This window comes from Cyprinodon tularosa, unplaced genomic scaffold (genome assembly GCF_016077235.1).
Source record: "Cyprinodon tularosa strain WSP-4 unplaced genomic scaffold, ASM1607723v1 ctg7, whole genome shotgun sequence".
Taxonomy (NCBI): Eukaryota; Metazoa; Chordata; class Actinopteri; order Cyprinodontiformes; family Cyprinodontidae; genus Cyprinodon; species Cyprinodon tularosa.
Window position 1 is genome coordinate 3,970,555 of NW_024039451.1, and position 20,327 is coordinate 3,990,881.

Below are 20,327 nucleotides of genomic sequence, written 5' to 3' on the forward strand. Positions count from 1 at the left end.
TTTAAAATCAGTTCATTTATACATATCACATCTTTAACTGCTTAGTGTTTCATTGGTGATATTGACACTGAGGACATATGGTCCAAGTGCATTGGTTTATAATTAATCTCAAGCTATTATTGTAATGACTGCTCTGTTATCATAGGCCAGGTAAAGGGGGTGGTTTTACTAAATGTACCATTAATAAACTCTATTGTCTCCAGCTGTTTTAAACTGTTTAGGATGGAGTCAGCTCAGTGGAAATGGGGAAGGAAGAAGGGAAAACTTGATCATAAGCTATTATATAATACGATTTAAAGCATCAGATCAGAATCAGAATTACTTTATCAATTCCTTGCAGGAAATTGATTAAACAGATATTAACTATTAAGATGTATCGGTGAGGAAACACTTTTCATCTCAGGTTCAGGTATTCTGCAGCCTGGTTTTCAAACCCAGTTCTCAGGGCTCACTGTTCTGCATGTTTATTTCATATTTTTCTACCTCCACACACCTTTTTAGAAAGGTAATCATCGCCCTAATGTTCAGAGTCAAAGTCCCTCTCCAAAATGTCAATACTTACATAAAAAAAAAAAAAAAAAAATGTGAATGATCAATTTGGTCGTCAGTTTAAATATCATTCTTCCAATTCTCAGCAAAAATCAATTAGTAGATCTCAGATAGGAAATGTAAAACAAATTGAATATTTCTTTATTCACTTGCAATACATAAGTATATTACTTAATAGAAATAAAAGATGAAAAAATGAATAAAGGAATTAAATAACAGTTTACGTATTATGACAAATAAAAGTATCACACAACAATCATAAAGGAAGTAAGCCTGTTGGTTATCCTGGAGCCATAAACAAATGAATATAAAACAAATGTATTACAATAATGCAAATCTCTAATTAATAGAATCCATAATGTGTATCAGCAAAATAAAGTTGTCCGAATACAAAGTCTAATTACTTAGATAAGATTTATCTTTTTTTTTTTTTAAAGATAAGTAATTTAACCTCTTTGTTGAATGTTTTAATGTTAGTTTATTCTAATTTTTTATATTTCTAAACAATGCCATAAATTGATCTAATAAAGATGGGATAACAAAATCCCCATTAGAATAAAGCACTTTGAAAACTTTACAACAAGGACGTAATTTACTATAACTTTGCTCTTACATAAAATTATTTCAGAAAAAAACAAAACAATGAAAACCAGCAGACGCATAAAAAGTAGAATTCTGCAAACTGGAATAGAAAATAATATACCATAGCTATGAGAATCAGCTGAAAGTGATTGTGTGCCACTGTGGAATAAGCTAGTGTCAACTGTAAAGGCAAAGTTAACATTATTTTTTCATATCTTTAATGTCGTACTCTGACTGCATTTTTTTTTTATCTTTGCTTCTCTCTCCAGTAAACATGTAAAAAAGTTAAACAATATAGAAAAAAACAACAGTCAAAGACCCACAAATTAAAAAAAAAGTCTAAAAAATGTTTAAATTACTGAAGATAACCATGAAGTTGTGATTCAAGTTTAAAAAAGCAGTACATGACAAGTGGCTATAGCTAAGGAGAAATTCACTTAAAATAATCGTCGTTCTTTGTGAACATTTACAAGAAAAATTTATGCAGCTGCATCTACAGCATTGGTTTTCATCCTAAGATAATTATTTAATTTTTTATAATATCTGAAGGTATTCTGGTCTGGAAGAAAATGGCTGTCAATGCTAAGGATAAATACCAAAACATAACTTCAATAAAATAATAATGTTTTCTCAATTAAATCCCAAATACTGCATTGATGTCCTTATCAACGTATCAACAAAACCCAGTAAGCTCTTGGTAGAAGACAGCTGCACAGAGAGCAGCTGAAAGGCTTACAATATTCAAAGCACATTACAAATACTTTTTATAACCAGAACAACATTCTTAAAAAAACATTTTTCACATATAATAAATGCACTGACATGGAAATCCTGTTTGGACTGAGTCATAGAAAGTCAGCATGATCAAGTGATTTTACTGAAGACTATCAGTGTGTTTGATTATAAAGAAAATAGTAAAACTATGCAGGACTTTGATAACACTTTGGGAAAACATTCAATTTAGTTCCTTTTGTACTATGAAGTCATAATCTCATATCTATGAGGGAAATTTCAATGGGCATGCTTTAAAAAAATTGAATTCTGAGAAAAGTTAACACAAAAAAACTTCTATTTGCATCATTGGTTGTTAAACTTTCCTATTTTAACACTTTAAAACAGTTCCTTACTTAGTATGTTACACTAAATCAGGCATTCATGTACTACCTTTTAAGTTTTTATAGGACAACACATTTCAACACTTTTTATATACTTAAAATCGTCACATGAACAGCATTTTTGTCATTGTTATGAATGAAACATTGTGGCCATATAGTGTACAAATAATGGACAGTACATAATTCTAACTTCCAAGTTCTGTGGTAAATTAAAAACTGGATAAACATCAGTTACCAAGTACTGGAGCTCAATTAGAAATTATATTTATGGCACTTTAAAGAATCAGTTCAGAAGAGTTGCTCATTTATTTTTTGAAAAACCAGTGCGACATGACTCATTTTGTCCTGGAAATGTTTACTAAAAGGAATGATAGGGCTACCATTTTTGTCATGATGTCGCTGCTTCATGTCTTTTAGCTCCAAATCGTCATTTAAGGGGTAAATGAAAACTTTATGGCATTTTTCTGAACCACTGTGATGTAAGATGTGGTTTTTGCCACACAGCTGTTGTAGCATTTAGCATGTTTATGTTTAATGCACTGCAGCAGGTGGGAATGAAAAAACACTTTACACTGTAAACTGGGAGCAAAAATTCCTCAAATATATAAAATTAAAAAGGGGATAAAAGCAATAGGATATGGTGTCCTCAGATGAGTAGACAAACAAGAATTAACCATAACAATTCATGTTTTATATTTATGCTTGTGCTCAATGACAGTTTCTGGATTTCCCATGATGCTTCTCTATGGTTCAGCTTCAGTCTCTGCATTAGTGCTCAGGCTGTTTTGATGCATCCGCTCCAGTATCCGATGTATGCTGCTAAAGCTCGGCCTGTCTGATGGGTGTGTGCTCCAGCAAAGACGCATCAGATTATACAGCTCTAGGGGACAGTTCTCAGGACAGGAAAGGATGTGACCGTCTCTGACATAATATATGACCTCCTCATGGCCCATACCATAATATGGCTGCATCCCATGTGAGAAGATCTCCCATAGCACCACACCATAAGCCCAAACATCTGATTCAGTTGTGTAACGATTGTAGAAAATTGACTCTGGAGGCATCCAGCGAATGGGAATGGCATCATTCTCATTAGCTTTGTAGTAATCAGCTGAGTAGATATTTCTGGAAAGCCCAAAATCTGCAATCTTTACAACCATTTCTTCTCCAACCAGGCAGTTGCGGGTTGCAAGGTCCCGGTGAACAAATTTGCGCTCTGATAGGTAAGCCATGCCCCCAGCAATCTGCTTAGAAATGGACAGCTGCTCTGGGCAGGTGAGATACCCTGCCTCCACATCAGAGGAGAAACTGCGAGCTGATAGGCTGGCCCGGCTGAGGGTGCGCACGGATTGGGTTGGCGATCGCCGACGTAGGTATTCATTAAGGTCACCTTGAGCCATGTACTCAAACAATAGACACATAGGTTTACCCACAGCACACACACCTGAAAAGAGGAAAGACAAACAAGAAAGTTTTCATGAGAAGAAAAATAAATTAACAAAACAAACAGTTATCCTTCATTTTCCATTCATGTTCTATAACACTAATTCCTGTTCTCTGTTGTGCTGCTTAACTAAATTTGCCCCCAAAAACCCATAAAAAGCCTACTGGGCACTGAACTGCAGTTTTATTTTCTCTGATGTGACCTTGTTTTGATTCAACACATAAACTAATAAAGTTTGAGGGGTTACTTTCCAAATATGATCTATCAGGGGGACTTGTAATTTATTCTTTTTTTGGTTATGAAATGAAAGCTTCAATGACCTGCTGGCAGTAAAGCTATTCGAAATGTTTTCAAATGTTTTTCTAACCCTCTGATGTTTGCTTTCATTTCAAGCTGAGATCCTTGAGAACAAAATAAAGTCAGACTGGAATCCACTGAAGACGCAGGTTTAGATGTGTGAGGGTAGAACTACACATTTGCAATCTGATTTTTAGTAATGGATATATGCACAATTCAGAAAGGAAATCCTAGATGAACTTACATCGATTATCAGTTTTAATCAGTAAAATGTAAAGTAATCTACAGTTTAAGCTTATGGAACAGTACATGGTCCTTAATATAGCTGCAAAAAATGACAAGCATTTATGTGTTTGTGTGTTAGAGAGGGAAACAGAAGCTAGGAATAACTCACCAGTGGTAACCTTGGTTGAAGATCAACAACTAGATTAACATGTGTCATTACAGTGCTTAATATATAAAATATAATCTGCACCCATGATGCAAAGTAGAGTGCAAATTTAGTTCATCTCTAAATATAAGTCATTCATCTTATGGCAACGTATTTTTGCACCTCAGTTGCTGCATATTATTAGTCTCGAGGGTGGTTAGAGGTTAAGGAAATATTCCAATTAATGCTATTGTTGTTTATTGTTTAATATACAGAAGACTTGATGTATTAAAAGCTGAAGTCAAAGAAAATATAGGACTCTGTAATTATGTGAAAGGGGGGTAAATGATGATTTTAAGATTTCACAACAGGAGGAAGTGTGACACCAACCTCCCTTTAGTGCAGTCAATGACCGATGACTAGCTCTGTTTACTTTCTGTGAGCAGCACCAAAAAGAGCATGCTGCACCTCTAAATGTCTTCCTGAAAGTATATTTGGATCTGAGCTGTTTGTTTTAGATACGCTGGTCTGAATTAGTGGAGATAAAGTTTAATGGAGGCCATTTGTTTTACTCAGGTCAACAAAAGCACATTAGCTGTCTAACTGCTTAATGGCACAACAATTCTATCGGGTGTGCATTTATACTGCAGCACTAATCATTTGGGACTGAATTCAAAAGCTCTGAAGTGCTTCTATCCTTCCACAACCATTTCAAATCATTTTCTTGCATTTGGTCGTTTGCTGTAAAGACCAATTTAGAGTTTCTCCATGCAAGGGATGGTGAATATACAGTTTTATCCGAATGTATTTGCACTCCTGGTAACAATGTATTAAAAGCTTTAAAATGTATGCATAATCTATTGTGGAATCTTACACAGATCCTTCAGAACAAAAAAAATAAAAAATAAAAAAAATAAACAGTAACAATAGCCATCAGGCATTTGAGGTGAATGGTAAACAAGCTGTGGAGAAATTTTGGCTTATATAGAATTATTTTTAATCACCATATGAGGGTTTTCAACCACAAACATCCTGTTTATTGTCCCAAAACTATTTAAAAGTATAGTGGAGGATTTTCAGAAATTTTTGAAAAGACTTGCCCTCTCCACTTAAAAAAAAAAAAAAAAATCACATGCACAACCCTGTACCCGCTCCAGAGGGGGATCGCCTAGTGAATGCATGCAAGAGCATGCATGAGCCCATTTCTCCTTGTGCATGCTCTGTTTAAAAGTTGCTGTTTGCATCGCTCATACAAGCTTACTTTCCAAAATAAGATTTGAAATTTTTCCACTATGTCAGACTCACCACTGGCAAGTGAAAATGGGGACGGGCATGTAGGACGGCTTTACGTAAACATATCAACAGAATGATTGACAATTAGGGGGACCACCTATTTTGATGATCCACCCGGAAAAAGAACATTCTCCACTAAACTTTTAACTTTGATAGAGGATCACTCCATGAACATGATTTTTATACTTGTTTTTGTTAATAGTTTCTACCCATACAGAGGTTAACCTACTGTAATAACTATCCTCCATCAGAACCAAAGCATGTTTAAGCTGAAGGTGATGAACTGAAAACTAAACTATCTGCTTTCGAATTTCACAAGCAAAGAAGGGAAAAATTCCAGCCCAGATTGTGCGTGAGAAAGAAAACAAACAGGTGATTATTTTTAGATCCAACAGAAATAATTTCAAATGATAAGAACAGTAAAGACTACAACTATTCATGTTGTTCACTACTAATAATATATAAAGAGCAAAATAAATGTTTCCTGTAAAATATTTATAGAAATAAGCTGTTAGTATTTTTTAATTTTTTTATTTATCTTTTTTCACCATATACTTCTGTTTATCGATTATCTCTTCTCTGCTCGCTGTTTTGGCTTCTCTGTTTCAGTGTTCATGTGTTTTTGCTGTGCTTTTAAATAGAACAAACTCACTTATTATAGCTGATATAGGCGATATCCACTGTACATTTGAACTGGGATTTCTGTTTGTAAGCCTTTAGCAAACACACTCTCCTATCTCTTTCTGTTTGCACACAAATCTACTTACCCAAGAGTCGAAGAATGTTTGGATGGTCAAACTCGGCCATAAGCGCTGCCTCCCTCTGAAAGTCGTTCTGCATATCGGCAGAAGCCTCCTCTTTCAGCATCTTCACAGCCACCATCGTAAAAGGCTCCGTCGGCAGGAGGCCCGGTGCTCTGAAAGCAATGTAAAATGCACAAAACATTTCTTTGGGTTCCAAAAAGATACATTTAGCATTTAGTGTTTTCCCTTTCTAAATCCAGAGTCCTCCAATTGTAGCAGTTTGGCATTTGCAAAAAAAAAGTGCCTTAAACACAGTCTAGTTCACATCTTATTGCACCCTATATTTTCCATTTTGCTCCTATAAGTTTTTTGTTGATGCACTGTAAAATAAGTATCCAAAAGTGCTCCAATGTTGCGTATGATTTATTTAAAATTTGTATCGTATTGTAAGGAATTCATTAACCTTTATGTTCAGGACCAGTTTACATTTTTATCTCAAACTAGACAGATATAACATTAATTGACCTCCAGCTCACTGAGGTTCTTTATCGGAATCACAAAACCACATTTCCTTTCACAAGATTAAGGTCTTACAGTTACGGATTGGCAAGGCCTAAAGTGTTTTGTTTGTATTTTTTGGTTGATGTATGTTTTTATTTTGTTTTTTGCTTGATTTGATTGCCATGTTTTCCCCCTATAACAGCTTTTTAAATATAGTGCAGAAAGTGCAAGGAAGTAAAGGAATTCCTAAGACTAAAGGTGGTTGTCCTACTTTCTTACTGATCTCTATGGGTTAATTACAGATAATCAATTTGCATCATTGTTTATTATTATTATTATTTTTGTTCATATTAAATTAGTTTGTATGGAAGAGATGTTCTGAAAGCCTTTAGTACTATAATGCATTTAAAATCATTAACCGCTTAAAGAGGAACAAAAGCTATAAATAAAAATGTAACACCTTAGATACAGAACCAAATGTGAAAACAGCTTTTTCTTTTTATACATTTGCTGATCAATAGACATGAGCACAGCCTTTCTTTACACCCAAAGCCCAGTGTGCATACTCCGTACAGTCTATGCTCTTTATTAGATAGTTGAGGCTATCCCTCTAGCTATAAAAAAGAAATTAAATAGAAAAATAAAAACAATCCAACCATATAAGAGCTATTAAATTGTAGACACAGGATGTGGTTTCTTGGTTAAAGACATTTTAGTCCATTTCTATTTCCTGGCAGGGGTGCTGCTTAGCTCCAACACATGCTTTATTTCAATGATTTGTTTTTTTCTATTTAATATGGGCTGAGTGGTAAGATTTGTTTTCCACTCTTTTCTAGCTGATGCTTTTTAATACTTAACACTGTGCACTAAGAGGTAAATTGTGAAACAGTTCCGGGAACTGTGATGTTTTGTACTACGGTAAGATAGTCCAAAATAAACTGTAAGGAAGATATTTCATACAGATTCTGATGCAGTCAGTATGCATATGTTTTTGCGATGCTATCAGTGATTCCAGTTTCTTGCTAATGTGCATATCTACCACATCCTATAGCTGGACTGGGCCTGAGGACCTACATATAGGCTCTTCGTGGGATCTACAGATTTGACCCCTAAATACAGCATCATGTAAAGTTCTGTCTATTCTGACATATTTTAAGTCAAACTAGCACTAAATTCTTCAACAATAGCAGCTAAACTAGTTTAGCTTTAGTATAAAACAAAACGGTCAGCCTTTAGAAAATAGCCACTGCAGATGAGTAATACCAAAAATGATGTGTAGCTTTTGGTTTCCATGACCCAGTCATCAACCCATTAGTTTATGACACTTGGCAAACACGTTCTATCCCCAAGCTTGTTAATTTTGACTCTTAAACATCAGCTCTGAAACCTCATTGCTCAATCACGGTTTGTCCTACTCAGTAAGCTGCACTTTTATGTGTTATAAACATCAGATTTTTAAACACCCATTGGTCTTGAGTAAGAAATTGTAGGATTTTTTTATTATTATTATTATTATTATTATTAAAGCACTGTTTAATAACAACTGTCATGTGTAGGAACTTCACCAAAAATCAACAGATCAAATTTAGTCTAATAATATGGACAAATCCAAAGCTACTTATATCCTAATTCAATTAAATCCTATGTTAAAGATGGATTAGACATTAGCTTCCTTTGCCAATACTGTAAAAGTGGACCTTTGATGTAATTAAGCCACTACTTTGACAGCAATTTCTGATACCTAGAACTCTCTGATAACTCTCAAATCTCTCATACCTCTAATAAATAACACAGACTACATATTAGGGGCTTATGTATTGGAAAGAAGGTGCTTTTTTGCATTTTTAATTTTATTCCTGGCTTCAATATTTGAGGGATTTCAGGCAGTATGCTTTATCAAGTAGTTTTCTATAATAAACAGTAACTAATATGGAATAAGGCAGATGGCAGTGACTTGCCTTTAAATGGAGCTAAATCTATTTTAGTTTTTAATAGAGCACACAGGTACAGCTCTGGCATTGTTGACAAATCAGCTGTTGGCAGATTTATGTTGCTGTGGGAATGCCACATGACTCAGTTTTAGTGTTTAGTCTCGTGAAAGAAATGAATGTGAGTTGTTGTGTCCTGCTGTGATAGAGTTCAAGGTAACAAGAAGGTAACTATCTCTTGCACAATAACGCCCCCCCTTGTGACTTTGTGAATGACACATGTTTCCAGAAATAACCAGTAGTCTTGTTCAGGTATGATATAGCCTTCAAACCTTTTCTCTTTCCTCTGACAAAAAAAAAAAAAGTCACAGTTTTGACCCTTGATCTGTCGCCTAGAAAAAACAATTGACCTTTTTTTATTATTATTTTTTTTTTTCTCGTTGATCAACCTCTCTTACCTGGCTTGAAAAACGCGTCCAAAAGCTCCTTCCCCAATATCTCTGACATATTGGATGTTGTTTCGCGGGTACTCGAGGGCCAGCAGCTTTGAGTTCAGAAGCAAAGGAACTCTCTGGTACATGGGATTGGGATGGAGTCTATCCAACAACAGTTCAGATGGAAGAGCACTCAATTTTGCGGTTCCAATCTCTCTTCTGACAGAAATAAAAGACACATGGCAAAAATATGATAAAGCATAAAAGCATATTTCAAGTCTCCTGTCATTCCCTTTAGATTTCTCTACCTCTTGCGGTTCCTCCAATGCTTCCGTCGCCTGTGGCAGCCAAGGATGATAATTGTGAGAAAGACTGCAGTTGCCATTGAGGTCAGGACAATAACAATGACAGACATTGAGTAGGCAGGCGATGATGATGTCGATGTGGGAGGGGGACGAGGAATCTGATCAGGCACTATCAGCTCCGGCTTCTTAACTATCAGAAACAGTAGAAGGAAAGTCAAAAACCTATGTACACAGCCAGTAAGATGTAACTACAGTATCAATTTTACGGTCATTTCATTATTGAATCATCTTGAGCTTGAAATGTTCTAAATAGATTTACATGTGACCTGGTGATATGGAGAAAATGGAAGGTTAGAAATGTAATGAGTTGAGCAAAAGCACCTGGAGCTGTGTTTGTCTGCCCACACTGGGGCACAGCACAGTACTCCCAGCGTATATTAGGATCTGAGGTGTAACACCAGGGTTTGTCGCTGATTCCTCCAGGATTTCTACAGTAGTTATCTGCGTTCATCAACTCTGGAATGACATCCACAGATAGACGGTGCTGGTGGGGAATCTACAAAACAAAACATATACGGTGAGCAGAGACAGAAAATCCAAATGACATATTATTAACCATCATAGTATGAAAAACATACTAAACATAGAACCCTATATTTTCAGAAAATTCCATATTGTAACTCAGCAACCACAGGGCAGAAAGTCATCCATTGGGGTTGTTTTGACTTTCTATGCTGAGGGGGCAATTTGATCTGCCAACTCAAATATCCCTTTGTGCAATAATCATCAGGAAGCAACAGTCAAATGTCTCCCAAAGGACACGTTGCTATGAGCTGAGAATTTTGGATTTTAAAATGCTTTTGTATTGCAAAACGTTTGATGTAAATCCCTTACAGGACTGTCTTGTTCCACAAGAAATATTACAAATAACGAGCCATCTAAGCAAAGGAATAATATGGTCATGTCTCTTAGTAGAGTAAAGGACTCGGTTTTCATCATCTGATTCCATCCATCTCTCAATTTGTAACAATCTTTGCACTTCAGATGTTTTGAAGCAATCTAAGATTATTAAAACTTACTTAACATGATATTTTCCTGAGAGGAATTTCCTATGAGCATATTGCTATGGTTTTCACACGACTAAAACAAAGGTAATGCAGCGATTTATTGGCTTTTTCCAGTTAGGTTAGTTTAGTCATGCAGCATGATGTCATAAACATCTTTAGAAAGTGTTGTAATCTTACCACATTACCCAGCTTGTATTGCACTACAATAGCTGTAAACTAGTCTGTAAAATAATACTGAGCACTTAAGAAAAAAGGAAGCTGAATGCTTCAGTTTCCTTAAGATGCAATTAATGACCATCTATCTCATTTTATTGGCCTTTTTAGTGTAACAGTTGTCTGGGTGATTCATTAGATCTGCCATCAGAATAAGGAGAAATTTGTCATATTTTCCACCTCTGTTGAGTGACACAGACTCGACCACATGCCAGTTTTTGGCCTTTTGACCCAGGCCAAAAAGAGTTTTCTTTTTTTTTTAAGGCTAAAAAGATAGTATCCCACTGTGCATGGATCACATCCCTCAACAGGAGAAATATTAAATTAAATTTCACTTCAAATGGTAAACACCGGTCAAGCGTATAAGTTTACATTTTTTATAGTGTTTCAATAAGACAGAGGTCCTTAACAGAGGGTCCGCGACCCCTAGGGGGTCCACAGAGGTACTGCATAGGGGTTGCAAAAGTTTTGGTTGATACGACTTTTTTTTATATTCCCCCTGCAATTTTTTCCACTAATTGAAATGTCTTTAAATATAGGTTAACATGAATCCAAAACACTGTAATAAACAGATAAATGGAGGCAGAAGATGTCTTTCAGTCGTTAATGCACACATTCAGCGACACACAGGAGCTCTTTCAAGCTGGGCACCATTTCATTCACAACACCTGTCCCATCAATGAGGAATCGGAATCAGAAATACCGTACTTTAATAATCCCAGGGCGGAATTACTTTTGTTACATTACTTCATCTGTAATAGAGTGACTATAGAACCAGTTTGATATAACTCAATTTCATACAATATATATAATTAGGGGGTGCCAGCTCCATCTCGCCATCAGTTTGGGGATCCTGGGCCTGGAAAACGTTGAAGACCGCTGCACTAAGGAGTTTGCTTGTTGCAAAATATATTAATTTTGAAGAGTAGGGGACAATTAAAATGCTAGAGAAAGAGAAAATAAAGGCTGCTGCGTTTTGTTCTGACATTGTAAATATGATGGAAATAGTATCTATCATAGAAACTCACCTTGATGAACTGACATTGCTATTGTTTCTTTTTCTCTAAATCAAACTGCATATCTCTAAGACATTGAATAGGATGAAGTTAGTCTTCTGTGTTTTAGGAAACTACTTTAAAATGAGAAATAACCAATAAGATCAAAACATATTCGTGTAGTTTTACAACTAACATGCACCCAGCAGAAAATAACCCAAAAATGCATGCATGTTGTATTACATATGCAGCATGATACAGAAAATGGGATAAAGCTACATTTGGTTTTAAAAGAATATCTCAATATGATTTGAAGTTAATTTTATCTATTTATTTTCTAATTTGTCACTGAATTCTTGTTAAATTTACAAAGTTATATTAATGACATGATATTATATTTAAATTCTGAGATAAATGTAAAGAACTGACTGAACTTTAACTGACTTTGACTAACAAAGCTGACATGCAGCTAGGTGTGACCAGCCAACATCACAGGATCCAGAAATTAGGGAAAATGAAACAACGCAAAGGGAAAGAGAGAAAGAGGGAGGAGAAGAAAATAGGAAAAACTATCTAATTCAGAAGATTGATGGCACAGTCTCTTTCACAAAAAAACATATTAGCAGTGCATGTTTATAAGCTCAGTTTAAAATCACACAAAAAAGATCTGACGCAAAGTTCAAACAAGCTCCTTCTGAAGCAAGTGGACATTATATACAATTTCTAATTAAGTTAAAAGTACTGTAGCACAATTTAAATAATACTTTACTGGTTGATTGCCTCAGGAAGACAGTGGTGTGGGCTTCCACTTCAGCTCGTGGAGCATACCTATAAGCTTAGTTAGAGGAAAAAGTCAAAAGCAGACTATTGTGGTTTTCGTTGGGTGGCATGCAGTGTTGGTTCTCAGCTGTGGCTTTGACAGCGGTTCTCAACTATAAAATGAAGAAGAGCAGGCTGCTGCATTTCATATCTGAGCACAGCAAATCCTATTCTTAGATTTTCAGTGATGACCAGACTCTTTTGTTCTTGGGCTAAAGCTGCAGTGGCTCAACTGTTCCCCCATCAAAATGTGCCACGTCTCTGAAACTCTGTGAAAGTATCAGGTGCTGCCAAATCCTTTTTGTCAAGAAAATCTGCCGCAATTCTTTTTTTTTTCTTCAGGGGTTTTTCCCCTGAAAAGTTCTGTATTTACCAATATCTATCTTCCCAACATAAAGTATGATATTGGCAACAAAATATTTCACTATGGAGATGGTGTGTCCAGGCTAAAGTATGTCATTTGTTTTCCTTTACAGTTAGCATTTGGCATTCTTCTAAATGCTTTGTCCTCTGCGTGACATGTGGAAAACACTGACTTTCAGACACTTTTATGTAAAAGTCAGATTTATAGAGTGTAGGACCAACAGAGGTACTGTTTACGTAACTTTATATGTAAAAGGGTTTTGGATGTATGTGAAGGAAGGAAATTTTGAGGAATCTGGGAACACTAGTTCCAAGCAGGAAAGGGTTACAGTGAATAAACCAGCATCTGAGATATATTAGATGGCAATTGTTACCTGAGTTTAGCAGACATATATCTTCCAATGTGAACGGATATAACATTCCCTGCTATGTGTATGTAATAGAGAGAGATTGTACTGGAGTCTGTTTACCATATGCGTGTGAAAGGTAATTGCTTCCAGAGGCAGGATGTGACATAAGATGCTTCTCCCTCTCTGCTGACCTGGCACAAACACACTCTCACACACACAATTCAATTCAGTTTTCAATTCAGTTTATTTATATAGCGCCAAATTCACAACACATGTCATCTCAAGGCACTTTACAGTTCAACCAGATCATACAGTCAAATTGATACAAAGTTTTCTATCTAAGGAAAACCAGTTGATTGCATTGACTCATTGACTCAAATACAATCCCTCACACTAAGCATGCTTGTAGCGACAGTGGAGAGGAAAAACTCCCTTTTAACAGGAAGACACACACACACCCCTGAACAGGAGGGTAGTAACAGTTCACCCAAAAAGACCCTCTGAGTAAGGAAAGCCATAAAAACATAGAGAGGCTTTTGGGCTGCAGGGAGTGTGTTTGTGTTTAACCCATGTATGCCTGTCCAAGAGCTTTTCCATTTGCGTTTATCAGCGTGTCAGTTTCTGTGTAAAAATCTGGAACATTTGATCAAAAACTTATCTAATCATCTTCAAAAATATGCTAGCTTTGAAACTCAAAAATCTCAGCCATCACTCTCCTAACAGTTTATCCACAAAGGGTATTTCGTAAAGAGCAGGTTTGAGGAGATTGGAAGAATTCTGTCTTGTACTTGGTATGTCAGCCTATAACTTGTTTTACTTATAGAATATTAAGTCAGAATTTTAACATGCAATGAATCAGGTGTTTTTTAATCAATGCACCTCTTGTCTATACTACAAAATGATTAAATAATAACTTGAGAGCTTAATAAAAGGAACCTGACAGTTTGTTTTGATTATGATGGATATCTGACCCAACCTCAGATTCATGGAGAGCAGTGTGGTTATAAATCAAGCTATTGGAGAGTGGACTGGATCTTTACCCTTGCAGATGTGCTGAAGAGACCATGGGAATTTATTTGTTCAGTCCCACATGTTTTGAGGGACTTGGGAAGGCTTACGACCCTCCCTGCAGAGGTCTTTTATGAGTAAGGGAGGACAGGATCTGGGGATGTGTTGGAGTTTTGTGAACTTCCATATAATTATTCCCTTAGCTGTTGTATAAAGATGTCATACCATTCTTAGTTTAGCAGTGATAAAAAATTGTCCTTCTTAATAATCATTATGCCAACTAGCAATCTCTTAGGAAGTAGACACTTTGCTTGAGCTGAAGTTAGCAGTTTGAAACAAATCAAATTAAAACCCTTTGTATCAGTTAGATATACAGTAGCAGCCATTCAAAATGGCCCTTCCCAGTCAAACGCCAACCGAACGGCAGCCCACTTCCCTCTAACACCCAGCGAAATCCCCTCCAACTTCCAGCCACTGGAGTGAACCTCTCTTGCATATTTTTTTTTTTACTTTGACTCAACCCTTTCCCTGAATTACAGGGTCTGACCAGGAGATGTCGCTTCTCTTTAGATCTTAATGTCCACAAATCATGACAGAAAGAATATTTTAGCAGAAATCTTGATGTTTAAAAAGCAATTGTAGGGGACCAGTCAAGGACCCATCAAGGAAAGTGGGGAAATTTTGAATGGCTACTACTGCAACTCTATATTAGTAGATCTTAAAAGCTGTCAATTTCAAACGAAATAATTCTTACAAATGACACTGTTCTTCAGCTGAAAAACATTCATGTCTCTACCTGGAGTTTTCTTGTCTAATTCTCGTATGTAGCAAACAAAAACAAAAAACAGTATTTAGTGTGGTATACCTGTTGGTTCCATGGTTGACACTGTATTCCAGATCTTGTCATATTGACACTGCCTTGGTAGAAACGACCTCTGCCGTTGTAACATGTTTCTGTTTTAAATCAAAGAAGACTTTGGTACATTTATGTAAATGTTGATTTATTTCTTGCTGGATTTCTCTTCTGGCTTCTCTATTAATACTTACTTGTTATCTGATCTTTTTGTAAATCTGCAAGAAACAAAAACAAATCTAATGTTAAGTGAAAACAACTGGCAATTCATTGTGACGAAGTACAAAAAAGAAGTATTAGTAAAACACTGATTGTTAAAAGAGAAATTCAGATGTGTTGAAGAAGGGATGCATACCAAAGCTGCAGGATATTGGCACTCAGGGACCAAGGTGGCCTTTCCCTGGTATAAGGGGTTATATTATCTGCTTGAATTTTTTTCTCCAAAAAAAGTGTATGATGGCATATTTTCTTAAACAGCATTACTTATCTCTCTGTTATTCTGATGACACTTAAAGGTATAGTGGAGAATGTTCTTTTTCCAGGTTGATCATCAAAATAAGTGGTCCTCCTAATTGTCAATCATTGTGGCGATTTGTTTACGTAAGGCTGTCCTACATGCTCGTCCCAGCTATCTTAACGCTGGTGAGTCTAACATAGTGGAAAGTTTGTAAATTTCCTTTTGGAAAGTAAGCTTGTTTCATGCAAACAGAAACTTTTAAACAGAGCATGCATGAGGAAAAAACGTCTCAAGCACCTCTTGCACGCGTTTAATAGGTGTGGACAGCGCAGGTCTTTACAAAAATTTGCGAAAATCCGCCAAGATACTTTTAAGTATATATTTAACCTCAAAGATTCTATTTTGGGATCAATAAAATATTTGAATTGAACGGACCCTTGAAAACTCACAGCTATGATTTATCTTACCTACAAAGGGAATATATGTACAGCCATTGGCATCAGTGCGGAGACTTGGTAAGGCCTGACAATTGGGTAAGAGTGAAGTGAAAGTTTGGGACCCTGTGACTGAACTCAGAAGTCCAGCTTCGACCAAACCAGTCCCCTGCAGTGTCAACCACTCCTTATGGCAGTAGAGCTCCTTCACTGCCAGGCAGTGTTCTCTATTTGAATAGTAAAGAAATAAATTATGATTCGACACTCTATATGCATTAACTGGTGCTTCCTCCACTCTAATTTAGAAACAATCCAAAGGAAAATCGACAAAAAAGATGACGTCATCTTACCTGCAGACCGGTTTAGGTGTAGATCCCACACCTGATGGGTTGCATTCAGGGAAGGCAGAGTGGCACAGCAGTGAACGTGCAGCTGGGCTACACAGCCCGCTGAGGCCTTCCAGTTCAGCCAACCAGCTCTGAACCAGGTATTCCTGCATCTCCTCGGGGTCCAGTAGGGAGGAGTTGAAGAAAACCAGGGAATCTTCTTGGAGAATTCTGCGACATACGTCTCCACGATATGCGCTGCAGTAGCCTGTGATGGCTTTTTGCTTGCCTGGTATCTGTTGTTGATGATGTCTGTCAACGGAGACACAGAGCACTTTAAACTAATGTAACCCCTTTTTGATCCTATACTACTTTCCCAGATTGGGGGTCCAAAACAAATCATGATATACATCAGATGTAACATTTATTTAATCATGTATCTATTCAAATAAATATATAATATACAATTGAATGATAAAATATCTAATTTTTTTCATTTATTCAAATAAATAAAAAAAATGGGGGCTGCATAGAGAAATAGTGGGTAGCACTGCTGCCTTGCAGCAAGAAGTTTCAGGGTCAATTCCTGGCCCGGGGTCTTTCTGCAAAGAGTTTGCATGTTCTCTCTGTGCATGTGTGGGTTCTCCCCGGGTACTCCGGCTTCCTCCCACAGTCCAAAAACATGACTGTTAGGTTAATTGGCTTCTCTAAATTCTCCTTAGGTGTGACTGTGTGCGTGAATGGTTGTTTGTCCTGTTTGTCTCTGTGTTGTATTTTTTAAGGGTCAGTGGCTGAAATGCTTAGGAACCCCTGCTATAGTATACATAAACACCAAAAATAGAAAAAATACAAATAGTTTTTTGTAAGTGTTTCAATTCCTTTTATCTATTATAGATAGATATTATTGTTTTAGATATGATATTATAAATCAAGTTAGCTGTATGGGAAAAATGTTTATTCATTTTTTGCAACAAAGCTGGGACCATCTTGTGGTTTATTTATTTTTTGGAGATAAGCCTTCAGTGCCTCAAATGTTTTTATTGTTTTTGTATTTTTCCCAACACTTAATTAAGTTGTTTTTTCTGTTCTCTGTTCTGTTCTGTTCTGAGTAGATTTGGAAGGCTAGGCTGGAAACAATCCTCACTTTCCTATATTTTCTATACTTGCTGATAATGACTCCAATTGAAGTCTACTTCAGATCAAAAACCTTAAAAAGAACTTTATAACCTACTCCTGAGTATAATAACTTAGTTTCCCATATGTCTCAGTCCATGATGAGCTGCTTTCTGAAATCCTTTTTTTAATTGTTTTCTTCACTTCACATGTTTATATTTGCCTTCCATTAAATTTGAACATCCAGGCTTTAGCATTCTCTAGCGCACTTAAAAAAAAGAACTGATGAGAAAAGAAATATGACTGCTTTTGGAGACAGTGACTAAAAATAAGAGTTTTTTTTTTTTTTTTTTTTTTTTACCTGAAGTATTTCTTTAGAATGATCCAGATGTTGATCATGATAGTGGCTGTGGAAGGTTTTCATAGATTGCATGGTGTCTGTTGGACTTCCTCATTGCATCATGAATGAACATCTGTCACATTTTATGAAAACTGGCCAGCCTGTGTACCAGACTTCCTGTATTCCTGTTTTGCTAATAGTCTGACTTTTCCTTCTCCATTGTCTGTTATTCCTCATGCATGGAAACACATTAACCCGGTCTGTCATTCTGGCTTCTCTGAATACCTGCATGCCAATGTAATTGCTGTCTTGCTCTCATTATGTTACAGTATTTTCAAATTCCAGATGTCACTTTTGATGGAGACTGATGCCTGTGCTAAGATATTGAATTGCAATTAGATGTAACCTTTTAACCTGTTTGTGACTTGCAATCCAATGTTCATTTTTTTTTCCTAAAGCAGTCACTTCCCATCACACTCTTGTTTTGTTGTTTTTTTCCACCAGCTAAATGTGTACCCTAATAAAGTCTATCAGTGCGACTTTGGTTGTCTGTTATTCTTCAAAGTTAAAATCTTACTAATGGGCTAATTAAATTGCCTTTACCAGATACCTGGCAGAGGGAGATTGCAGATGTATTACAATATAAGAATCACAAAAAGAGCAAACACTCTTAAAATAATGTAGCATTTATAGAAAAACATTGTCAAACATGAGGAAAATGTTTTATAATCCATTAATAATTGAGGAAATAGTCATCCAGTCTTCAAAAATGTCATCTAAGTATTGATAATATTACTTGAAAGACTTCAACATATGCAACATAACTAAAGTGCTTCACTTCATTTTGCTAATATCTATAAATAGACCAGTGATAGAAAAGTTAAAGATAATTACAGCTGTGCAGAATAAGTCTAAATGAAACCTTAAGTTTATATAAAAAAGTACTGAAACTTCAACTAGAACCCAATGCTTTTATTGTATGGCACTGAAATAATTAAAAATTAAACAAAAAAAATTTGTATCAAAGACTAACTATCTTGACAAGCATCGCTTTATCAGAAACAATTGTGTTTGAGGATCGTTTAACCTTTTGGACTGAGTATATTGCATAATGAACTCTTTAAAATACCCGAAAACCTTAAATAGAAATACTGGCCGAATTAGTCATATAAAAATGGTTTATCATTGGATCTTTAATAATTACCATTCAGTACCTAATAAACACAGGAAATGTTCACAATTTCTTAAGACAAAATAACTCTTTACCAATTCAGCTGAAATATAACAGTTAAATCCTCACCAATCTTCACTCATTTCAAGTTTATTAGATATACCTTCTTGATGCATATTTGTAGCAATTACCCAGAAAATATGTAAAAGAAGATCTGCTGAAGATCTGCTAAAGCTTTTATTTCCCTCTTGACAAAAAGGAGGTTGTACAAAGTATGAAAAGCATGAGTTTTTTATCACCTAATGAAGAAATGTACAGTTTGTAAGAGGTTGTTTTTTTCTACCGACTTAAGATATCTGAAAAAAAAGGTTGGAGTGTCTACAACATTCAGTAAAATAATGAAAGCAAAAAGCTTTTTTTCCACATATCTACCAGGAGTTCTGTTGATTATGAACACCCCTGTGTACATTATACAACACATTCAGCATAGAAGATAAAAAAGGGAACATAAAATACATCTGTCTTACCTCCAGTCTTTAGGAAAAAGGCAATATCCAGAGGAGGCAATTTGAATGAACCCAAGTAGAACAAGGAGAAAAAAGATGCAAGATGGATGGAAAAGACAAAGTTGACAAATCAGTTTGGATATTTTCAAGCAAATAACAGACATAGTGCTTTTCTCTTCAGGTCATATCTAAATGTGAGGGAATGAGGGACAACCAGGTTGAAACAGAGTTTGTATGCAGGTGTGGTTACTGTCATTAGAGGATGACTGCTGCCAGGATGTGTTTAAAAGCAAGAAGCAGCTGAAGCAACGTAAAGCACAACCAAATGGCAGCTAGCATAACACTAAGGAGCAGCTGGGCACAAACAGCCTATCACCAATAAAAATGATTCTACAAAACAGTTGTGTTGGTGTTTTGTTGCAGTAAGTAAACAGTTGGATGTAAAATTAGATTCTTTCCTGTTTTTTTACCTGTAACAATGACTGTGGCACTTTTTTTGACAGTATTTGTTCCACTGTTGTGCTTGTTGGAAGCCACACACGTGTACAAAGCTGACTTAGTTGCTGTTACTTTAAGAACAGACAGTATTACATCTCCCACCAGGGTTTCCTCCACTGAGGCACCAGACACCTGGAAATGAAATAACACAGAGATTAGAAAATTGATATCTGCTGCAGCTCATAGGAATTTTATACAAATATTTTTCATTTTCATCTTTTAGTTATACATTTGAAGTTATATCATGCTTAGA

The 20,327-nt window shown here is 35.9% G+C and overlaps 1 protein-coding gene across 1 annotated transcript in view; it reads right to left on the reverse strand.

Annotated features, from left to right (window-relative positions):
* Positions 1-669: 669 nt before the first annotated feature.
* musk (muscle, skeletal, receptor tyrosine kinase) overlaps positions 670-20,327 on the reverse strand; it is a 30,572-nt gene continuing 10,914 nt past the window's right edge. Inside the window, exons 7-17 of the mRNA XM_038268357.1 lie at positions 20,047-20,206; positions 19,598-19,604; positions 16,471-16,758; positions 16,154-16,347; positions 15,424-15,447; positions 15,242-15,330; positions 9,943-10,117; positions 9,565-9,751; positions 9,281-9,475; positions 6,418-6,566; positions 670-3,690 (exon numbers count right to left, since the gene is read on the reverse strand). Coding sequence (XP_038124285.1) covers positions 2,990-3,690; positions 6,418-6,566; positions 9,281-9,475; positions 9,565-9,751; positions 9,943-10,117; positions 15,242-15,330; positions 15,424-15,447; positions 16,154-16,347; positions 16,471-16,758; positions 19,598-19,604; positions 20,047-20,206 — 2,169 coding nt within the window. The 3' untranslated portion in view covers positions 670-2,989. The remainder of the gene's footprint in view (positions 3,691-6,417; positions 6,567-9,280; positions 9,476-9,564; positions 9,752-9,942; positions 10,118-15,241; positions 15,331-15,423; positions 15,448-16,153; positions 16,348-16,470; positions 16,759-19,597; positions 19,605-20,046; positions 20,207-20,327) is intronic.